The sequence below is a fragment of the Callorhinus ursinus genome, unplaced genomic scaffold (assembly GCF_003265705.2).
Source record: "Callorhinus ursinus isolate GAN/ISIS: 27379988/994484 unplaced genomic scaffold, GSC_fseal_2.0 scaffold38, whole genome shotgun sequence".
In the NCBI taxonomy this organism is placed as follows: domain Eukaryota; kingdom Metazoa; phylum Chordata; class Mammalia; order Carnivora; family Otariidae; genus Callorhinus; species Callorhinus ursinus.
In genome coordinates this window covers 8,537,942-8,554,713 of record NW_027397100.1, presented here as the reverse complement: position 1 = coordinate 8,554,713, position 16,772 = coordinate 8,537,942, and the positions used below count along the sequence as shown (strand labels likewise).

Below are 16,772 nucleotides of genomic sequence, written 5' to 3'. Positions count from 1 at the left end.
TTCGCAGATAGGCTTTGTACTCTGGGTAAAACTGTCAGAAAAGGTAGAACAGCTCCTAATCTAGGAGATGATTCCTGTGGGAAATCAGGCTGCTTTTCAAGCGTAATTTGAAAAGCCGCTGCCTACAAAACTTCAGTGGTGGGGGGGGCAGGGGGTGCAGAGAGAAGAATGCCATTTATAAAGCAATCAGCGCTTCGACAGAGTCAGCCATCATTCAGAATTATTTTCCGAAATTTGGCCTCTATTCCATACTCTGGAGGAAAGGCAGTATGGGCACTTTGCTTCCAATCAAGCCCAACACAGAGGCTGGGGTAAGTCACACAAAGGGAGAGGGGCCCCCGCGCTGTTCATCACGGCTGGAGCTGAGGAAAATCATTTCTAGGGCTTCTCAACTCTCCGGCACGAGCTGGAGGAAGCCTCATCAGAGGTTCCATTCATCTCACTTCTTACTTTTAAACTTTAAAGCGCATATTTATGTGCCTCAAGTTGCCCATGAACCACGGCATGTCAAACAGTTTGGGGTTGATGGAAGAGGTACATTTTCTCGTCCTGGGACTTTCAAAAACACAATTTCATCGCCAGTCTCTCCCCCTTCCGATTGCTCCTGGATGCTGCCACGGGATGAATATTCATAAAATGCTGCTTTCAATGCATTACTCACCTGTTCAAGAACCTTCCAAGGCCTCTTGATCTGTTAAGTCTGGAATGCCTAGGTTGGCATTCAACGCCCCTCATAAATGTGGCCTCAGCAAGCACAACCTGCTCACACATACCCTCCTGGGCTGCCAGGCCGCACTGGTCACCTGCCACAGACACGGGGTGGTGGTTGTCTGTCACTGTTGCCCACTGCCCACTCCGCATCTCTTTTCCTGGTAACCAAAAGCAGTGCTTCCTTTTGGGGGAAACCACTCCACCCCAGCTCTGTCTCCTGCTTGGATGCACAATGCTTGGTTTGGGGTGGGGTGAAGGACTGGCTGAGCCGAGAAGAGCTAATCCTAGGACTTGAGTTTGGAGCTGCCAGAAGGAGGTGCACACTCTCCTAGGCTTGTTCAACTCATACTCAGCCTGGAACTCCTGGCCTTCCTTGACACTTTATAGAGAGAGGCTGCTAAAACACGGGGCTTGGCTGTGGGATCTGGAGCCAGGGGGCCCTGCTGGTTACGTGAGCCCAGACATTTCTTCCTGCTCAAGCCAGTTTGAGTCAGGTTTCTGTCAGTTGCAACTGAAGGAGTTCTGATGAGTGCAGATATTGGCAGGGATGCCCGGCTGCCTCTGTCATTTCATTTTCCTTGTCTGGAATGCCCTTCATCCTCTATCTGCCAGTAGCCTGCCGGTCCTACCAGGATCTTACCCTCTTCCATAGGGGTCCTCTTTAGTTCCCAGGGTGGGGTGGGGTGTTATTCTGAGATTTAGCCATCTCCTTCCTCAGCGATAGCTGTCCAGAGGAGTATGTGTTGCATCCTGCCAAAGCCGTGAGCAGTGGGGTTGGATGGAGAGAAGGGATGCACAGCGTCGAAGCCCTGTGCACCGTAAACACAACAGCACTTACTCCTCCTGCTGTAGCCATTCAAAGAGGCAGAGGCAGCAACTCCATTTTAGAGACGGGAAAATGAAGGAAAGTGACTCGCCCAAGGGTCACACAGGTACTAAGGGGTAGAGTCAGAAACCAAGCCCAGTGCTGATGAGCTCCAGATCATCCACGTTCTTTCCACAATATGAACCTCCTGAGGACCACGCCCAACCCTTTGCAGGATCCCCGGTTCCATCTCTGTGCTTTCCTGAATCCTCCCAGGAGGCATCCACTGCCTGCAGATCAGAGCTTAATGTCTGAACCTGAAATTCGAGGCCTTTCAGTACCTACCCTTAACTCTAGCCGAACCAACACACGGAAACCCTGAATGGAAGGAGAAATCCTCACTGCACCAGCCAGGTTTAACAGGGGAAAAGGATCACTTTGAGAAGCCCACGTAAAACAAGGACTAGAATGAGTCAGCTGGATGCGTTCAAATTAAAGTTGCCTGGATATAATGACTGGAGAGGCACTTGGTTTTTTTTGTTTGTTTTTTTAAAATCAAGTGCAACAGTCTGCCTGCAGGAATCCAAAAGCAACTCAGGGTGTCTTTACTCTTTGAGGACGAGATGGGTTTTTGGAACACTGGGGCAAATCCTCCCACACGGATTATCTCCTGGAGAACCTCCCAAGGGCCCACGTTGCATCACAGCGCAGGATTTGTGTGCATGTTCCCCTGCCTCTTGGCACACCATTACAGCCTGCCATGCCCAGGCGCCCTGGGAAGGCAGACTACTTTAATCGCCCTGGAAGCTAGGTAATACTCGGTAAGTCCCACCACCTCTCTGACCTGTTTTCTCATTTGTCAGGACGTAGAGATTGAATTAGCCTCGCACTTTGTGTCCCCAGTGGAATTAGGAACAGTGCTGTGAATCTTTTTACAGTCCTCTCAATTAGAGGGCATTTTCCCCCTTTCCCAAAGGAAATCATCCAAGAATTTTAAAACTAGAAGAGAGTTAAGTGATTGTTTCTCTTTCAGGGGTTCGTAACTTGGGGTCCCGGCAGGCTCATAGATGAAGTCTCTGGAATTGTACATAGAATTTGTGAGGTCAGCTAAGTAGACCCACCCAGCAGGAGATGAGATGGTGCATGACTGCAGTCTTGGAGGAGGTGGTGCTCTCCTGGGAAGGAGGGGGTAAGAGGAGGGACATTTCTGGGGTAGCGGGTCCTGAGGTGTCGTCAGATTCCTGGAAGGACCCAGGATCCCCCAAATTAAGCTCTCTGGCCCATTCTCTCCACTTTACAGGGAGGAGAGCTGAGGCCCAAGGAGAGGGAGGGCCTCTGATGACTCACTGGCAGAGCCAGACCAGAAGCCAGGCTGCTGCCACCTAGACCCAAGCTGGACATCCTATGCCCTTGCAGAGAAGACCCTAACAGGAGATGAGTGGGCCTCTCTGGAACTGGCTGGGGGCCCTTACTCCAGTATGTCCCCACGCCAGCCGCCTTCTCGGTTTTATAGAGCTTGGGGATTATCTACATCACTGCGGGAGTTATCCGGATGGTGTCTCACCATGCATATGGTGAGGAAGCATTCATCATTCCTAAGATCCTTTAGCTCATTTGTGTGTGTGTGTGTGTGTGTGTGTGTGTGTGTGTGTGTGTGTGTCTGTGGCGGTGGACCCAAATTTACATTAGCTGTGTTTTAAATCCCTCAGCTGAAAAAAAAAAAATCAAGTATTTATCCTGCCTTTTCTACACAAACTCCCTCAAGGTTACTGCATGGTTGATGTAGGGAATGTTCCCTTTACACGAGTACTCTAGCTAAAGGCAAGCTGGCAGGTGGGACTGAACAGCACTACTCCGCATTCCCTGATGAGGGAGTGGATCCAGGTGAGGATCGCCAATGACTGCCGGTCTCGTAAGAGATCGGGTATTAGACACCTCCTGATGGAAGTAAATAATACCACTTATGGAGGAGTGTTGCCAAAAACAACAAAAAACCCCAAACCAGGTCACGCCTCCCCATTTACGGGAAATACAGGTGACCAGAGAAGCCCGTGAAATGACCCTCACAGGGATGTAATCAGTAGGTCCAGACTGTGGGAAATGCTGTAGCATAAATGACCTTGTTTCCTCAACAAAAATGTACAGGGAGAGGAAAAGAGAGGTGGAGAGGGAATCTATAAATTAAAAGAGATTTATTAAGGGACATACAGATAACAGCAATGTATATACCTTATTTGGATCCTGATTCAACGCACTGGGGAAATTTAAACACTCACTGCATACAACATGAAAGGACAGCTGCTAATTTGTTTAGGTGTGATAATGCTATTGCGGTTGCACGTTTTATTTATTGTTTAAAAAGATTTATTTGAGAGAGCGAGCGTGTGCATGAGCAGGGGGAGGAGGGGCAGAGAGAGAGAGAGAGAGAGAGAGAGAGAGAGAGAGAGAATTTCAAGCAGACGCCCCACAGGGCATGGAGCCCAACACGGGGCTGGATCCAGGACCCTGAGATCATGACCCAAGCTGAAGGCAGACACTCAACAGACTTGAGCCACCCAGGCGCCCCGTAGTTGTACATTTTTAAAAAAGATTTGGATAGGACATCTGGGATGTGCTTCAAAATACTCCGGGGACTGGGTGAGCTGGGGAGGTAACTGCATGAGGGTAGCTATGAAGCAAAGCTTGCCATGTGCTAATAACTGGTGCACTGGGTTACGGGTACATGTGGCCTGCTGTTTATTATTGTCCGTAATAAAAAGTAAAAAATAATCAATCTCCTACTTAACAGGTCTGCAAAAAATTGTCATGAGTGCTGTCTTTGGGGAGGGAAACCAGATGTCTGGGGAACAAGGTGGGGAGACTGACTTTTCACTGTTTCTGTTTTGTAGTGCTTGGATTTTATGCCATGGCTCGGTATTACCCATTCAAGAACATAAACTCGTTTCTTAAAAAGCACCCAATTTAAGTAACAAACTTTAAAGTGAGCTCTTGATCACAGTTTTTATCCAAGAAGTGCCTTTATTTCATTTTCTTCCAAATACGAGATTAGGTACGATGAGTTCGCTCCAGCTCATTGTTCCAGGAGAGGAGGTGTGCGTGTCTGTGACGCAGGGCTGCGCTCTGAAGACTCCTGGGTGCCTGGTACTTCCACATGGTCCTCAGGTGCTCAGGGGACACACTTGGTGCATAGTAGAGGCCCCTGTCCATGTGTCCGTAGGCTCTTCGGTGTGTGGGGGTGTGTGTGTGTGTGGTGGGGACGGCCTGTGGGGCAGCTGGGGCCGAGGAGATGGTAAGCAAAGGAGTTAAGCCCTTAGAGCTGCCAGACAATGTCATTTGAAAACACCAGGTATGAAATATAACAGTCAGCTACTTTCCTTCAATCCAATTTCTAAGCAGTTGTGTGATCGATCAATTTATAAAGCGAATGGCTGTCTAATCCGCCTTCTCCCGTCTTCTCAGCCACCGCCTGGGGCCAGGGTGGGGTCAGCCCTGCCTGTTGGGGCGGGATACTGCGCTGCAGCATCCAGGTGTGTGTATGGGGGTCACTGCAGCTCCTGGAGCAGGCGGAGCACGTTGGCCGCGTAGGGGTTCTCCTGCCCAGTGGTTCCCCCAAGCTGCACAGGGTGGAGGCTGGGGTGGGGAGGTGTGAGCTGTTTGGGGCAGTGAAGTTCGTTCAGAAAAAACCAGGTGGAGTCCGGGTCCACCTTCATCAGGTGGAGGAAAACCCTGTGGAGAGACGGAAGGGAGGGTGGGCTGGGCTCTCAAGGGAGCAGAGAGAAGGGGGAACGGCTGCTGTCCTCCCGAAGAGGCTGCTTACTGGGTTATTTGGGGGGAGAACCTGATGATAACACCAAATCCCTTCAAAGAGCAGAGCAGACCCACTGTAGTTCGTAAGACAGAGCCATGAAGATGGTCCCACAGTGTACAGAGTTTCATGTCCACGGACACCGAGAAGAAAATTAGTCTGAGCAGAACAATACTGACATCAAACACGCTCTTTGCAAAGAAACCCGTTAAGTTCTGGGGTGTCAAGCAGGAGTTTTCAAAGAAAACTGACAGCACCCACCCCTCATTCCAGGCTCACAGAGTAAGCTCACACTCCCAAGTCTCCAGGTCCTCATCCCTGGCCCGTCAGCTTACTGCTGAACTCTGTAGCTCAGCCCCTTCTGGCCACAAGAGCCCTGGGTTCCTGGTGGTCTGGACATGCTCACACAAGGATCAGACCCAGTTACTCTCCTGCAGCAGAAACCAACTGAGCCAGAGCACTGGTGTCCTACACACGACAGGGACAGAGCTGAAAGGCCCAGGCCACCCAACACCGTATGCCCCCTAAGGGTGAGGTTCTTTAACTTGGCCTGAACTTTGGGGTTGCCACCCTTGCCTCTCATCTGCTCGTATCCCATTTCTGAATGACCAACCATGTGCCCAGGGCCACTGCACTGGGCAGTCCAAGTGTAAACTTCATACACCTGGCCGACTCAGTGATTCAGAGACTGGCTTTTCAGTCCCAGGAGGATGAGGCCCTCCCCTAGATGGGCTGCTCCCTGTTGGCATGTATCACCTGCTCAGAGAGGCTGGCCTTCCTGGATCATTTTGCTTAGGTGTTTGCCCCCTATTTTTCTCTTTTAGGATACCCCTCCCAGCACTTACTGTCTATTGACCATCTGCCTTTCTCACAATACAGCTCCTGAGGGCTGCAACCACGCCTTTTTGCTTCACTGCTGCACCTGGGATGGCACATGGTAAGCTTTCATCGAATACCTGACCCAACGGGTTCTTATATTTAATAAGTTATTTATGACACTGCATGATAATGGCTTAAGATGACATACCTGTGTGGAAAATTACATCCTATAAAAAGATCTAAAGGAGAGGTCAACCGTTCATCACCAAGGAAGGTCTAGGGAAGGCTACCAATAGGATTCATGTTACTGCGGACATCGCTGCTCTGTGGCTGTGAGAGATTATTCAACTGGGCTTGGTCTCCATCTCCTCGTTCTAAAAATGGGGGATGTACTTCATTTGGGGTTTTGCTGAGGCTTAAATGAGGAAACACAGATCCAGCCCTACACAGCGTCTAGCCCATGCAATCCCTATCTACCAATAGGGTGGATAGTATTTATCTGGTGAATCACATTTTATCCTTGATGACCTAGGAGCCTCTCCTATATTGTTGCACAGCAAACAGGAATTTAAATGCTTGCTGAATGAAGCTAAATTGTTTTTAATCTTGTTAATCTGAAAACCCCATGCCCTCAGGGTATTTGGGTCTTGGGGGAGGGCAGTTTTGCTTTCTTCCTTGGGTTCAATAGACATCTGCTAAGGAGGCAAGAGAGGCAGGTGGGAAGGGGGCCCTTTGAAAATTTTTCTGGCCTGGTTTGTGCCTAAACAATTTAAGTTTTCTTTACTTAGGATAATCTTGTGCTTATAATCTCAGCGGTGGCTGCTGGAGAAGTGATTAGAATATTCTAATTCATCGTTTCCACTTCACCGCAGAAAGGAGATGGGGCCTGCGTGGGAGACAATTTTTGTTTAAAAACAAAAATATCTTTGATAATTAGAGTGGCAAGGGAAATTATGAAAAAACACACCAAAAATGGGAAGCTGATTTCTATTTACATGTGACAGTTGACAGTTTTCCCTGGTGCCAAAGACGGTTAGAATGCAAATGGTTTCATTTGATTTTTTTTCCCTTTCCAGAACTGGAACAGTTTCTCAGGCTACAGCCTGGCGCACTAAAGAATATTTTGATCTGGGCGACACCCAGCAAAGTGAGGCCGTGGCCCACCTCAGTCACGGCTCTGCTCCGACTTAACACGGCACGAACACATTGCAATGTTCGCTCTGAGTCCTTTTTAACATGCTAAATGCAGATGTACTCGTTGGCAGGAAAGGGAAAGGAAAGAAGCCACTCTCCTTGCCCTGTGAGAACTCTAAATACAATGCTCACAGGGAGGCAAAGGAGGAACGTGTGTACAAAGTTCACCTTCTTTTATTATTAAGTGAGAGTTAAACTCTTTCAAGAATTATTTTGGGTCTAATTTCTTAGCTCTGAAAGGGGTAGACTCCCCAGAATGGCAGGCAGCCATACAAGTCCCCTCTCCTGCCTCTGGGGCTTGGAGCAAATTATCCTGCCTCTGCGAACCTGTTTCCTCTTTCTCCAAAGGAAGATGATCACACCAGCCCCGCCTACCTCCCAAGTTCGTGGGGAGGCTCTAAGGAGATGAGGTGCAGGAAAACACTTTGAAGTGTATAATGAAAACACCGTTCCTTCCAGAAAGTATGTGTGTGTCTAAGGAATAATTATCACTACCAATCTGTGCAGCACCGCCACACCGCAGAAACTTCTCACTCTGAAAAGGGCAAAACATTTGTCTTTTGTTTCCGTCGCAATTTCCTTCATACTGACTTGGTGGGGGTCCCAGGGCTCAGCTGATGGCGCTGTCCTTTCACCTGTTATTTTTAGGAAGAAACAAATGCAATACTCTTCGCCCTCTGCGTGCCCGAGGCTGGGAGCGAATGCCGTGCTGGGCAACCAGGTGCTGGCAGGTGTAACTGTGTTCTTGCTCGGCGAAAAGCACGCAACCTGCTGAACTCCAAGCATGGACACACTCTGAACCTGAACCGTTGTTCACACTAAGCCCCTGGGAGCTGAATGGAGGCCCAGGACGTCTTGTCTGAGAGCTCAGGAGCCCAGCTTCGCTCCAAACTCTGCTACCACTTTGTCCTACGGCCGGTTCTTGCCCATCCTGAGCTGGGGAGAGGGGTTCCCAGAAAGTGAAGAGCCCAAAGCTGAAAACCTTAAAAGCCCTTTCACATAATCAAAAGCCAGAATACAAAGAGAGGACCTCTGCTTTGAAGTGACTGGGGTAACTGCTTGGAAAATGTTTCTAATACATTGTGAGACGTGGCAGAGATGGCTGTTGAACATGCCAAATGGCCAGCTCCATGTTCTTTCAAACCCAAAAGGAAACACTTAAAAAAAAAATACGTACACCATTTAAGTCCTGAACAAAAATTTCTTTCTCCTTCCCCCAGGCCCAAATCAGTGGCTCCGGGGAGCACAGTTATCAAGAGATTATCTGGTCCCCAGAGTTTCGGGAGGCACTCAGCTGTGCCTCATGCCTCCGAGTGTCCTGAGGCGAGTGATTATCTCTCAATAACCTGTAGGGCCGTGTAGCTTAAATGATAACTTGACTTTAAAAAATTTAGAACTCGCCGTTAGGCAGTTTCTAAGCAACCTCTGTTTCCATGGCAAAGAAGCCTGGTGTTTATACTGATTTTTCACTTAAAATGCGGTTTTATTGAATTTCGCTTCATGCAGGCAGCCATTTCCCTGCACTCCAGCCCTATCTACAATTGACGGGCATTGGCAAGTACCTAATAAACTCCAGACACCAAACCAACAGAAGCAGCTCATTCCTTTATGATCAACAGTGGCCTGCTCCGAGTGACAAAGCTGGGGGGGGGGGGGGGGGGGGGTGTGCTACTAGAATCCGGTCAGCAGGGCTTGGGTCCCACCTCTTTGTGGTTCGCCTGCTCCAGCCCAGCCCAGGCACTGAGCTGGGTGTGCGGGATACAAAGATGGAGGGACGAGGGCTCCGGCCTCGGGGCTCCGCCTCTGGTAGGGAGAACGGACTAAGCAGAGAGGCCCATGGTGCACTGTGGAGAGGGCCGCACATGTGCGGTGGAGCTGGGGAAGGACTCCTGAGGAGGGAACACGGCAAGCTGCTTCTCTGTAAACATCAGTTCTAAGGCCCCTTCCAGCATCAACAGTCCACAGTGGTTCTCAAGCACGGGCACTGGATTACAGCCCCTTAGTGCCCCAAAATGTGGCAACACCCCAAAGAAACCTCTCTGCTGCAGATGCAAATATCACAGAGTGTGTCCTCACCATCTCGATCTAGACAGCATCTGCTCAAAGGCAGCTCTAGAAAACCACCAGCCAATCCAGGCCTAGTGAAGCTAAATAAACTTTAAGTGAAATGCAGAGCTTCCAGCTCTCCTGGGTGACAGGCTATTCTTTCTCTGTCAATTACTTGCTTGAGGGATCTGCTGCTCCTTGTCTCTTTCTGGATTTATAAAACGCTCTCATGAGCTGTCTGCATAAGTGCCAGTGGTAAAGAACTTGTGGCTTTGTGATCTGTTTATTTATTTTGGGCTTCTAAAGAAGTTATGCAGGGATGTTTCCTTAGGAACATGATACAGGCTGGCTCTACATGGCCATGACTAAATGCAATCAGAAAATAAACTCACTTGTTGGAAAGAAGGCACACCCACAAAGTTATTCCAGTTTCCCTGCTATTCCCTTTCTGGCAGAACTTGTACACTCTCTTCTTCTCTGGCCATTTCTTTCTTTGTGACTCGGCGCACGCCAGTGCTACAAATGAGGCTGTGTGTTTCCTTTTAAACAAATGGATGCTTGGGGTGTCCACGTGTCCTAGCCAGCGAGCAGTGGGGTGATGTTTCTATCTTGGTAATTTACTCTAATGGGTCTCGGTTCATTGGTTAACCAGTATTTCAAGCCTGTCCTTTCTTGCTATTCAATTTAGCTATCTTCTCCTGCGAGGAGGTCGTTTTTTTGTTTCTAAATGTTGGAAATGGAGGATTATGACTTGGAGCAACGATTTACTCTCCAAATAAATACTACCAATTACCTCTGCGGCTATACATACTCGTTAGACTTAACTATATTTACCTGTTCAAAACCATTCATCTATCGATCTAACTCCATCTCGCATACTCACACAGAGACCGATAATAAAAATATTTAAATGCACCAGGAACAGGATTTAAAACCATAAACACCAGTAGAAGCTTATGATGCTAATCGCACCCCTAAAGTACCACAAGACAAAGTATCATAAATGCAGTGGAATGACTCCATTGCTTTGTGCATATTTAAAAAGATATGGCACTGAGAGGACCAATCTGTTACAGACAATTCAAAAATAAGCCAGAACCTAGAAGGGTTTAAATCCCACTGGGGCAGGATTTAAAAGCAGCCCCTTCCATCTGGCAGCCTCTCCTGCCTCCAGGCCTCCCACAGGCCTAGAACCCCCCCCCCAACCTCCCCAGCCAGGATGCTGCTAGGCGCAGATTTCAAAGCAGCCCTGTGCCAGAGCACCCGGGGAGGGGGGGCTGACTCAGGCCACATGCAGCGTTTCCTGCTCCACACCCACCCTCTAGCCAAAAAGGTGCATACCCTTGAAGATAAAGACATCTTTGTAGCAACCTACCTATTTGGTCCCCCTCCCCCCAGTCTGTTTTCCTAGAACCCACACTTTGGCACTAAGCCAGCAGCCTCTGCTGATGGATGCGGGGAAGAAGCAGCTCTAGAAAGCGTACTTGTGTATTCACTGCAAGGACATTAGAGACATTAGTCACAACAGTACCCAGTGTTCTTCTAAGATGACCCATGGAGAAATTTTCTTAGGGTTCGGAACCAAGGAAAGCTGTGCCCCTTTCTGCAAAGCTCTCTTTTCTTATTTCGAGGATGCTGGGAAGCTGCACCATAGATGCCTTTCTCTCTTTGCTCTGTCTGTGAGGAAGATGAGGGCCACACTGAAGGCTCATCTCCAGCAAGGGTGCAGAGCTCTAGTGTGCACTTCATATGTTAACCTCAACCCTGGCTTCACCTTTTTTTCCCCTTATTATTTTGTTGTTGTTGTTGCATACACTTAATTGATAAGATGACCCAGGTCTTTTTTGGAAACAGGAGGAAGTTAATGATGCTAACAACCACTACTGACTTTTTCCTCTGTACTGACATTTTGTGCTGAAAAATAATATGCATAAGTTTACTGAATCCTGGCAATAATTTGATTAGGTGGAAGATAACAGATATGCTCACTCTAGTCTTGCAGATGAGGGAGCCAAGACTTGGAGAAGTAAACTGATTGGCCCAGGGTTATGCCGCCACCAAGCAGCCACACGAGGCCCACTCTAACTTGGTATTCATTTTTGCAATCTTTCAACTCTCAACACAGTACTTGGCTTCTTAATAAAAAAAAAAAAATCTTGTGAATAAGCACACATATAATAAGATAATAAAGGCCATTTTCCTGGCTACCTTACTCGGTCCTGGGACCATGACATTCACACCGGTCTCTCAGGTGCTCAGGACAGACCATTGACCCCGCAAAGTGATGAAACAGGTACCCTGTGGTCTGCCAAGGCTTTTGACATGTGAAATCTACTTTGTGCAGGTGGTCCTGCTCCCTGGAGCATCAAGCGCATCCTGGATCCCAACCCAGTGCGGAGTGCAGATGCGCAGGCACGCCCCACACTTGCCTTTCCTCTGGGTGGTAATATGGTTGACCCCGGTAGATTATCAATCACAGGACAGCACCAAGGAAGCAGGGGAAGGACAGGTAGCATTTGGCTTAAGTAGCACAGAGGTCCCTGCCTTCAGATCTGAAACCCAGCAACCCACTTTGTTTATAATCTGCATGGCAGATGTCTTATCTTTGACACCAGGAAATCATGCCTGTATATGCACAGTGAACAGCTTCAGATCTGAGTGTATTTTTAGAACAATGAGCCTGGAAAAGAAAAGCAGCAATGCCTGTCAAAAGATGGATAATAGGAAAGCTAACTACTTGGGTCTGGATTTGTCAACTATTAATCAAATGTCAAAAGGAAAAATATTAGGAGTGCCCTCATTTCCATGCTGCGTGTGATCCAAGGGGAAAACAGCTTTGCAGCCCAAGCTAAACAAAGTGCCCACAACATTTGAGGGGATGAGCTACCAATTTCAAGCTCCTCTGAACTAACAGATCACCTCTGTGGCTCCTGATCTGTTCAAATATAAAAGGCCCATGTATGGGTAAAGAGAGGAGCCGGGCTCTGACGGGGATGAAATGAATGAGCCCGTGCCACTCCGTGTTCGTCCAGGGTTTGAAGGCACCGGCTGGTTCTTTGATGGGCTGGGATCCTACTGCTATAAAGAAAGTGGGGAAGTCAGCCAGTAAATGAACCTTGAAACCTGGTCCTGACTTCTCATGCAGAGGGTGGTAGGGGGAGGTGGCACAATTAACATGAAAAGATCATTCCGGGGTGAAAAACTCTCTTCAGAGTTCAGTGAAAATGAAGCGGACTTACAGTAAGACACACCATGCCCAAGTGCACAGATGTTCGTATGATATGTACATACTGCATCTCATATTTTACATACATCCCTCATAGGGGTGTGCACACACACAAATACCCCTCCAGAGCACAAGTCCTGTGAGGGCAGAGGACTCCTCTCATTTCAGTGCCTAGAACAGTGCCTGGTACATCGCAGCTCCTTGGCTGGTCAGGAGAACGACTGGACTCGCTGAGTGGCCTCCCTCAAAGAGAAATGCAATTCATTTACCACCACCCTTAGCTTACAGAGGAGGGACACAAGACACAAGGAAACGAAGTCATTTGCTCAAAGTCACAGAGCCAGTAAGGTCTGAACCTAGGTTTGTCCAAGGCTGGGTCCTCTGCCCTTGTATACAATGGCTAGGCAGAGGAAGCTGGGAGGGAGCCCCCGGCCATAGCACGCCCTCCCCAGCCACCACCACACTGAGGAGGACTGTAGCATTCAGTACCCGCACAACCAAAAGGGGCACCGGCCAGTCACTATCTGCTGGCACCCTGCATCCCCACCTGGGTCATGGGGTTGGCAGGTGGAGGCAGGCCTAGGGGCGGAGACCAAGGGGCCTAAAAGCATTGCTCTTCCATCATGAGACCTGTGGAGCATGGACTTCTTTTTCAAAACAGGTATTGCCTCGTTTGTTCCCTTTAGCCCCAGGGTGAAAGGCTTATTGGATGATTTAAGACCTCCCTGCAAAAGACAGGGAGCCTCAGAGGCTGCTCAGAGATAGGCCCAAGGAGTGCGGTTTCAACGGAGTTGAGTTGAATCAAGCTGACAGCATTTACTGGCTTTAAGGAAAAACACAGAAACTTGGGGTATGTGCTCTCATCTCAGATTCCTTTCATGTGTGAGAAGGAAGAGCTCCATGGTCAGAAATGCACAGAACTGTGGAGGCCCACTGCATGCTGGGAGAGATCTCAGAGGCGTCCAGGGCTACTCGGGAATTTCAATCAGTTGAGTGGGCCTCTGCCATGGTTGAGGTGGGGGCATGGCTGACCTGTTCTTTGTAATCTAATGCTTACCCTCAGGGACCCTGCCTGGTTTACAACCTTGTGGTATGTTGACCCCTCCTCCCACACCCCAAATAGGATTTTCTTGTTTGTTATCCATTGAAGTTATTTAACTAGATGGACTTTGGGGGAGCTGGTATTTTTCTTGCATAGCCAGTTAACAGTGACACCTAGTGGTAACATACAGCGAGGTTCTATCCTACCCCTACCCCCCGCCCCTCCCCCAAGTTGCAAGATTTATGCCCCTCCTAACAAGGCACATTCGCTAGATAAAAGCATTAAACTGGAATGGCATTTCTCTTCTTAGCATTTACAGCCTTGGTTATATCAACCACCCCCTGATCAATTTCCATTTCTAGAGTTTACAGCCTGGATGTAAAAGCCTGCCACAAAGGCTCTATTTAATATGACAAATTAAAAAAGCAAACACAGGCTTGGTCATTCTTTGGAGCCAGGAGAAGCAAACAGGAAGGAGGTAATGCACACAAAGAGGAACTTTCATGGAGCTGCTGAGTTTGTCTCCCTGCCAACGCCAGGGAGGCCGCCCCTCAGAGGTTCCAGCCCCCACCTGCCAGACCCACAGACACGTGAAGGGGAGCAGAGTAGACTGCCCCCAAAAATGCCATTTTGGCGTGTGGACTGACTTGAGCTGGAGGCAATCAAGACTCAGCAGATTCAAGAAAAACTCTTACTCCTCCATTAACTACCTGGAAGAATTTGAATAGGGGGCCTGCTCCAAAAAGAGAGCTATTACCAGAGATAACTTTTCATCTGAATAACCTATGCGTATGGCAGGGCAAACATCGAATTACCAAACACCTGCTTTTTGTAGGTCCTGTGAATCACCCTCCTCCCCCTGTGAAGCCCCAGGCCCCTATGCCATTCCTTTGCCATTCCAGGATGGCAAAGAAGCCTCAACTGCCCCACCTGACCTTGGGTCTCATGTTTTTATAAGGTGCCTTTAGGTATGAAATAAAAAAAAACGTGGTTTTCTCCCGCTAATCTATCTTACGTCAATTATTAGACCAGCCAAAGAACCTAGAAGGGTACAGTAGAAGGAAACTTCGTCCACCCCTCACACGGCTGCTCACCCATCTCCTTTCAGAGCAGACACCGGCCCTCACTGCTCCCTCACCAGCCCTGTCAGACGGAGGGCCCTGTCAGACAGAGGGCCCTGTCAGATGGAGGGGGCGTCCACCTCGCATCGGCAACTCACTAGCTCTGAGGAAGTTGGGGCATCTGTGGACAGCTCTGGCTCTCACTGGTTCTTCGGAACACTTAGCTACAGGGCTCCCTCTTGGGCCCTGGCAACAAACACAACAGGCTTCCCTTCTCCCATGTGTGTGTGGCGGGTGTCAGTGCCTGCTGAGTGGAGAATACACAGGGACAGGAGCGGGGGAAGGGGGCCGGCGAGGAGATGCGGATAGTCTGAAGAAATTCTGTGAGTCAGGTAGACCGGCTTCCCTTCTGGAATGGATGTGGGGCATGAGGGAAAGAGGAAAGTGAAGGACAAACAACTGCTGGAAGGTGCAGCCACTCCCTGAGCCAGGGGACCTGGTGATGAGGGAGCAGAAGGCGACATCACCCGTAGGCTTTCAGTACGCACCCCCCTCCCTCTCTACCTTCAGTAATGAGGCTCACAAAGAGACCGGGTTTCCTATTGTCTCAGGCTTCTTTTCCCATTTACGGAGCTTATTAATTTCTGAATCAAGATGCCAAATCGGCTCCTGATCAAGGACAACGCTGGTTTTTTTCCCTTGACTTCAAAATAAGTTTGCAGATGATGTGCTTGTGAACCAATCAACCTTGCACTTCCTCCCCTCCCAGCCTGGCGAGAGGGAGGTCATCTGACTCAACCCCGAATGGAATGCGCAAGAGCAAACAAAGGCGCTGCAGTCAAGTGGTCTGGCTGCATTTTCCTCCTCCAGAGGCACCCTGAATACCAACTCAAGACTCAGCAAGGTCCAATTCCAGGTTTAATTGCTTTTAGCGGCACAAAAGAAAATTAGAAATGAAAAGATAATGAATGGCGAATATTAGCTTGTTTGATGGGTCTAAACCTGAAGGACGGGTATGTGGTGGCTGCAGGAAAAGTAGAATGGGACAGAAAATGGGAAAGTCAGATCTTTGTGACTCTTGGTTGTAACAGGCACACAGAGAATTTACTTCAAGATGAATTCATTACCTTCTCGAGTTGTACCTGAAATCAGCATGAGAGCAGCTTCAGGAACGCTGCCCGGGGGAGGACTATTTTCACCCTAAGTTGGTTCTTTAAGGAACAAGAATGTCTGAGGATAAGAAGCTGGTTGGGATGCGCCCCTGTGCTCGAGAAACCATGACTGATTCTAGGCCTAGGGGAAGTGACGGGAAAGTGACAGAAAGAAAAAAGGGAACTGGGGAAATCAAGAGCAAAAAAATTGCAAAGGACAATAAATCAATTCAAAAGGGTATTTCCATCACTCCCAGAGAGTGCAAGGTTTATAAGGGAGCAAGTAGCTTCCTCATCTCATAGTCTGAGCGGCCTTGCGGGCCTTCAGGGAATGAGAGGACTCCTACCCCACCAAGGAAGATCAGGGACTCATTTCTAGAAGACTAAGAAGTGGGAGGGATTGCTGATTTGCTCTGGGCCATGGAGCTGCAGCGCCCAGGGTAGTACAAAGTGCCAGGCCAGGGAAGCTAACTTTTGTTCCAGGAGTAGACCCCTGGGGGGGTGGCAGGTCCACTCTGGCCCCCTTGCCCCAGCTCTCCATCCAGCTGGGGCAAGGGGGCCACAGTGCATTTTTGGTCTCAAGTCTGGGGAATGCTGCTGTGCTCAGAGTTTTAGCTTTTGAGAAAAATCCTTTGGAGCTCAAGGAACCAGACATAGCTTCTTCCATGAGCGGTGGCACAGCTATTTGAGAATAAGCAAAACTCTTGGAAGTTACAATCACCTAATTTCCAAGTTGGAAAAGGCCCTTTAGGCCATTAGTCCAGCTAATGTTTATTAGTCCAACTAATATGTTATTTAGTCCAACTAATATGTTTCTCGATTCACCGACGCCTACTATAATCAGATGAATGCTGTGGACTCTATCTAGAAAAAGGAATTTAAGTGTCCGCTTGTACACACCCAATTTTGTGT

At 48.7% G+C, this 16,772-nt stretch overlaps 1 protein-coding gene across 3 annotated transcripts in view; it reads right to left on the bottom strand.

Annotated features, from left to right (window-relative positions):
• Positions 1–4,508: 4,508 nt before the first annotated feature.
• The window catches only part of TTI1 (TELO2 interacting protein 1), a 44,422-nt gene continuing 32,158 nt past the window's right edge, over positions 4,509–16,772 (bottom strand). For 2 of the 3 annotated variants that reach the window (XM_025876570.2, XM_025876569.2), the window contains exon 8: positions 4,509–5,242. In XM_025876570.2, the coding sequence (XP_025732355.2) occupies positions 5,059–5,242 (184 nt within the window). In that variant the 3' untranslated portion in view covers positions 4,509–5,058. Of the gene's footprint in view, positions 5,243–13,931; positions 15,852–16,772 lie in introns of those variants that run through there. The other variant, XM_073880446.1, reaches the window with a different exon arrangement.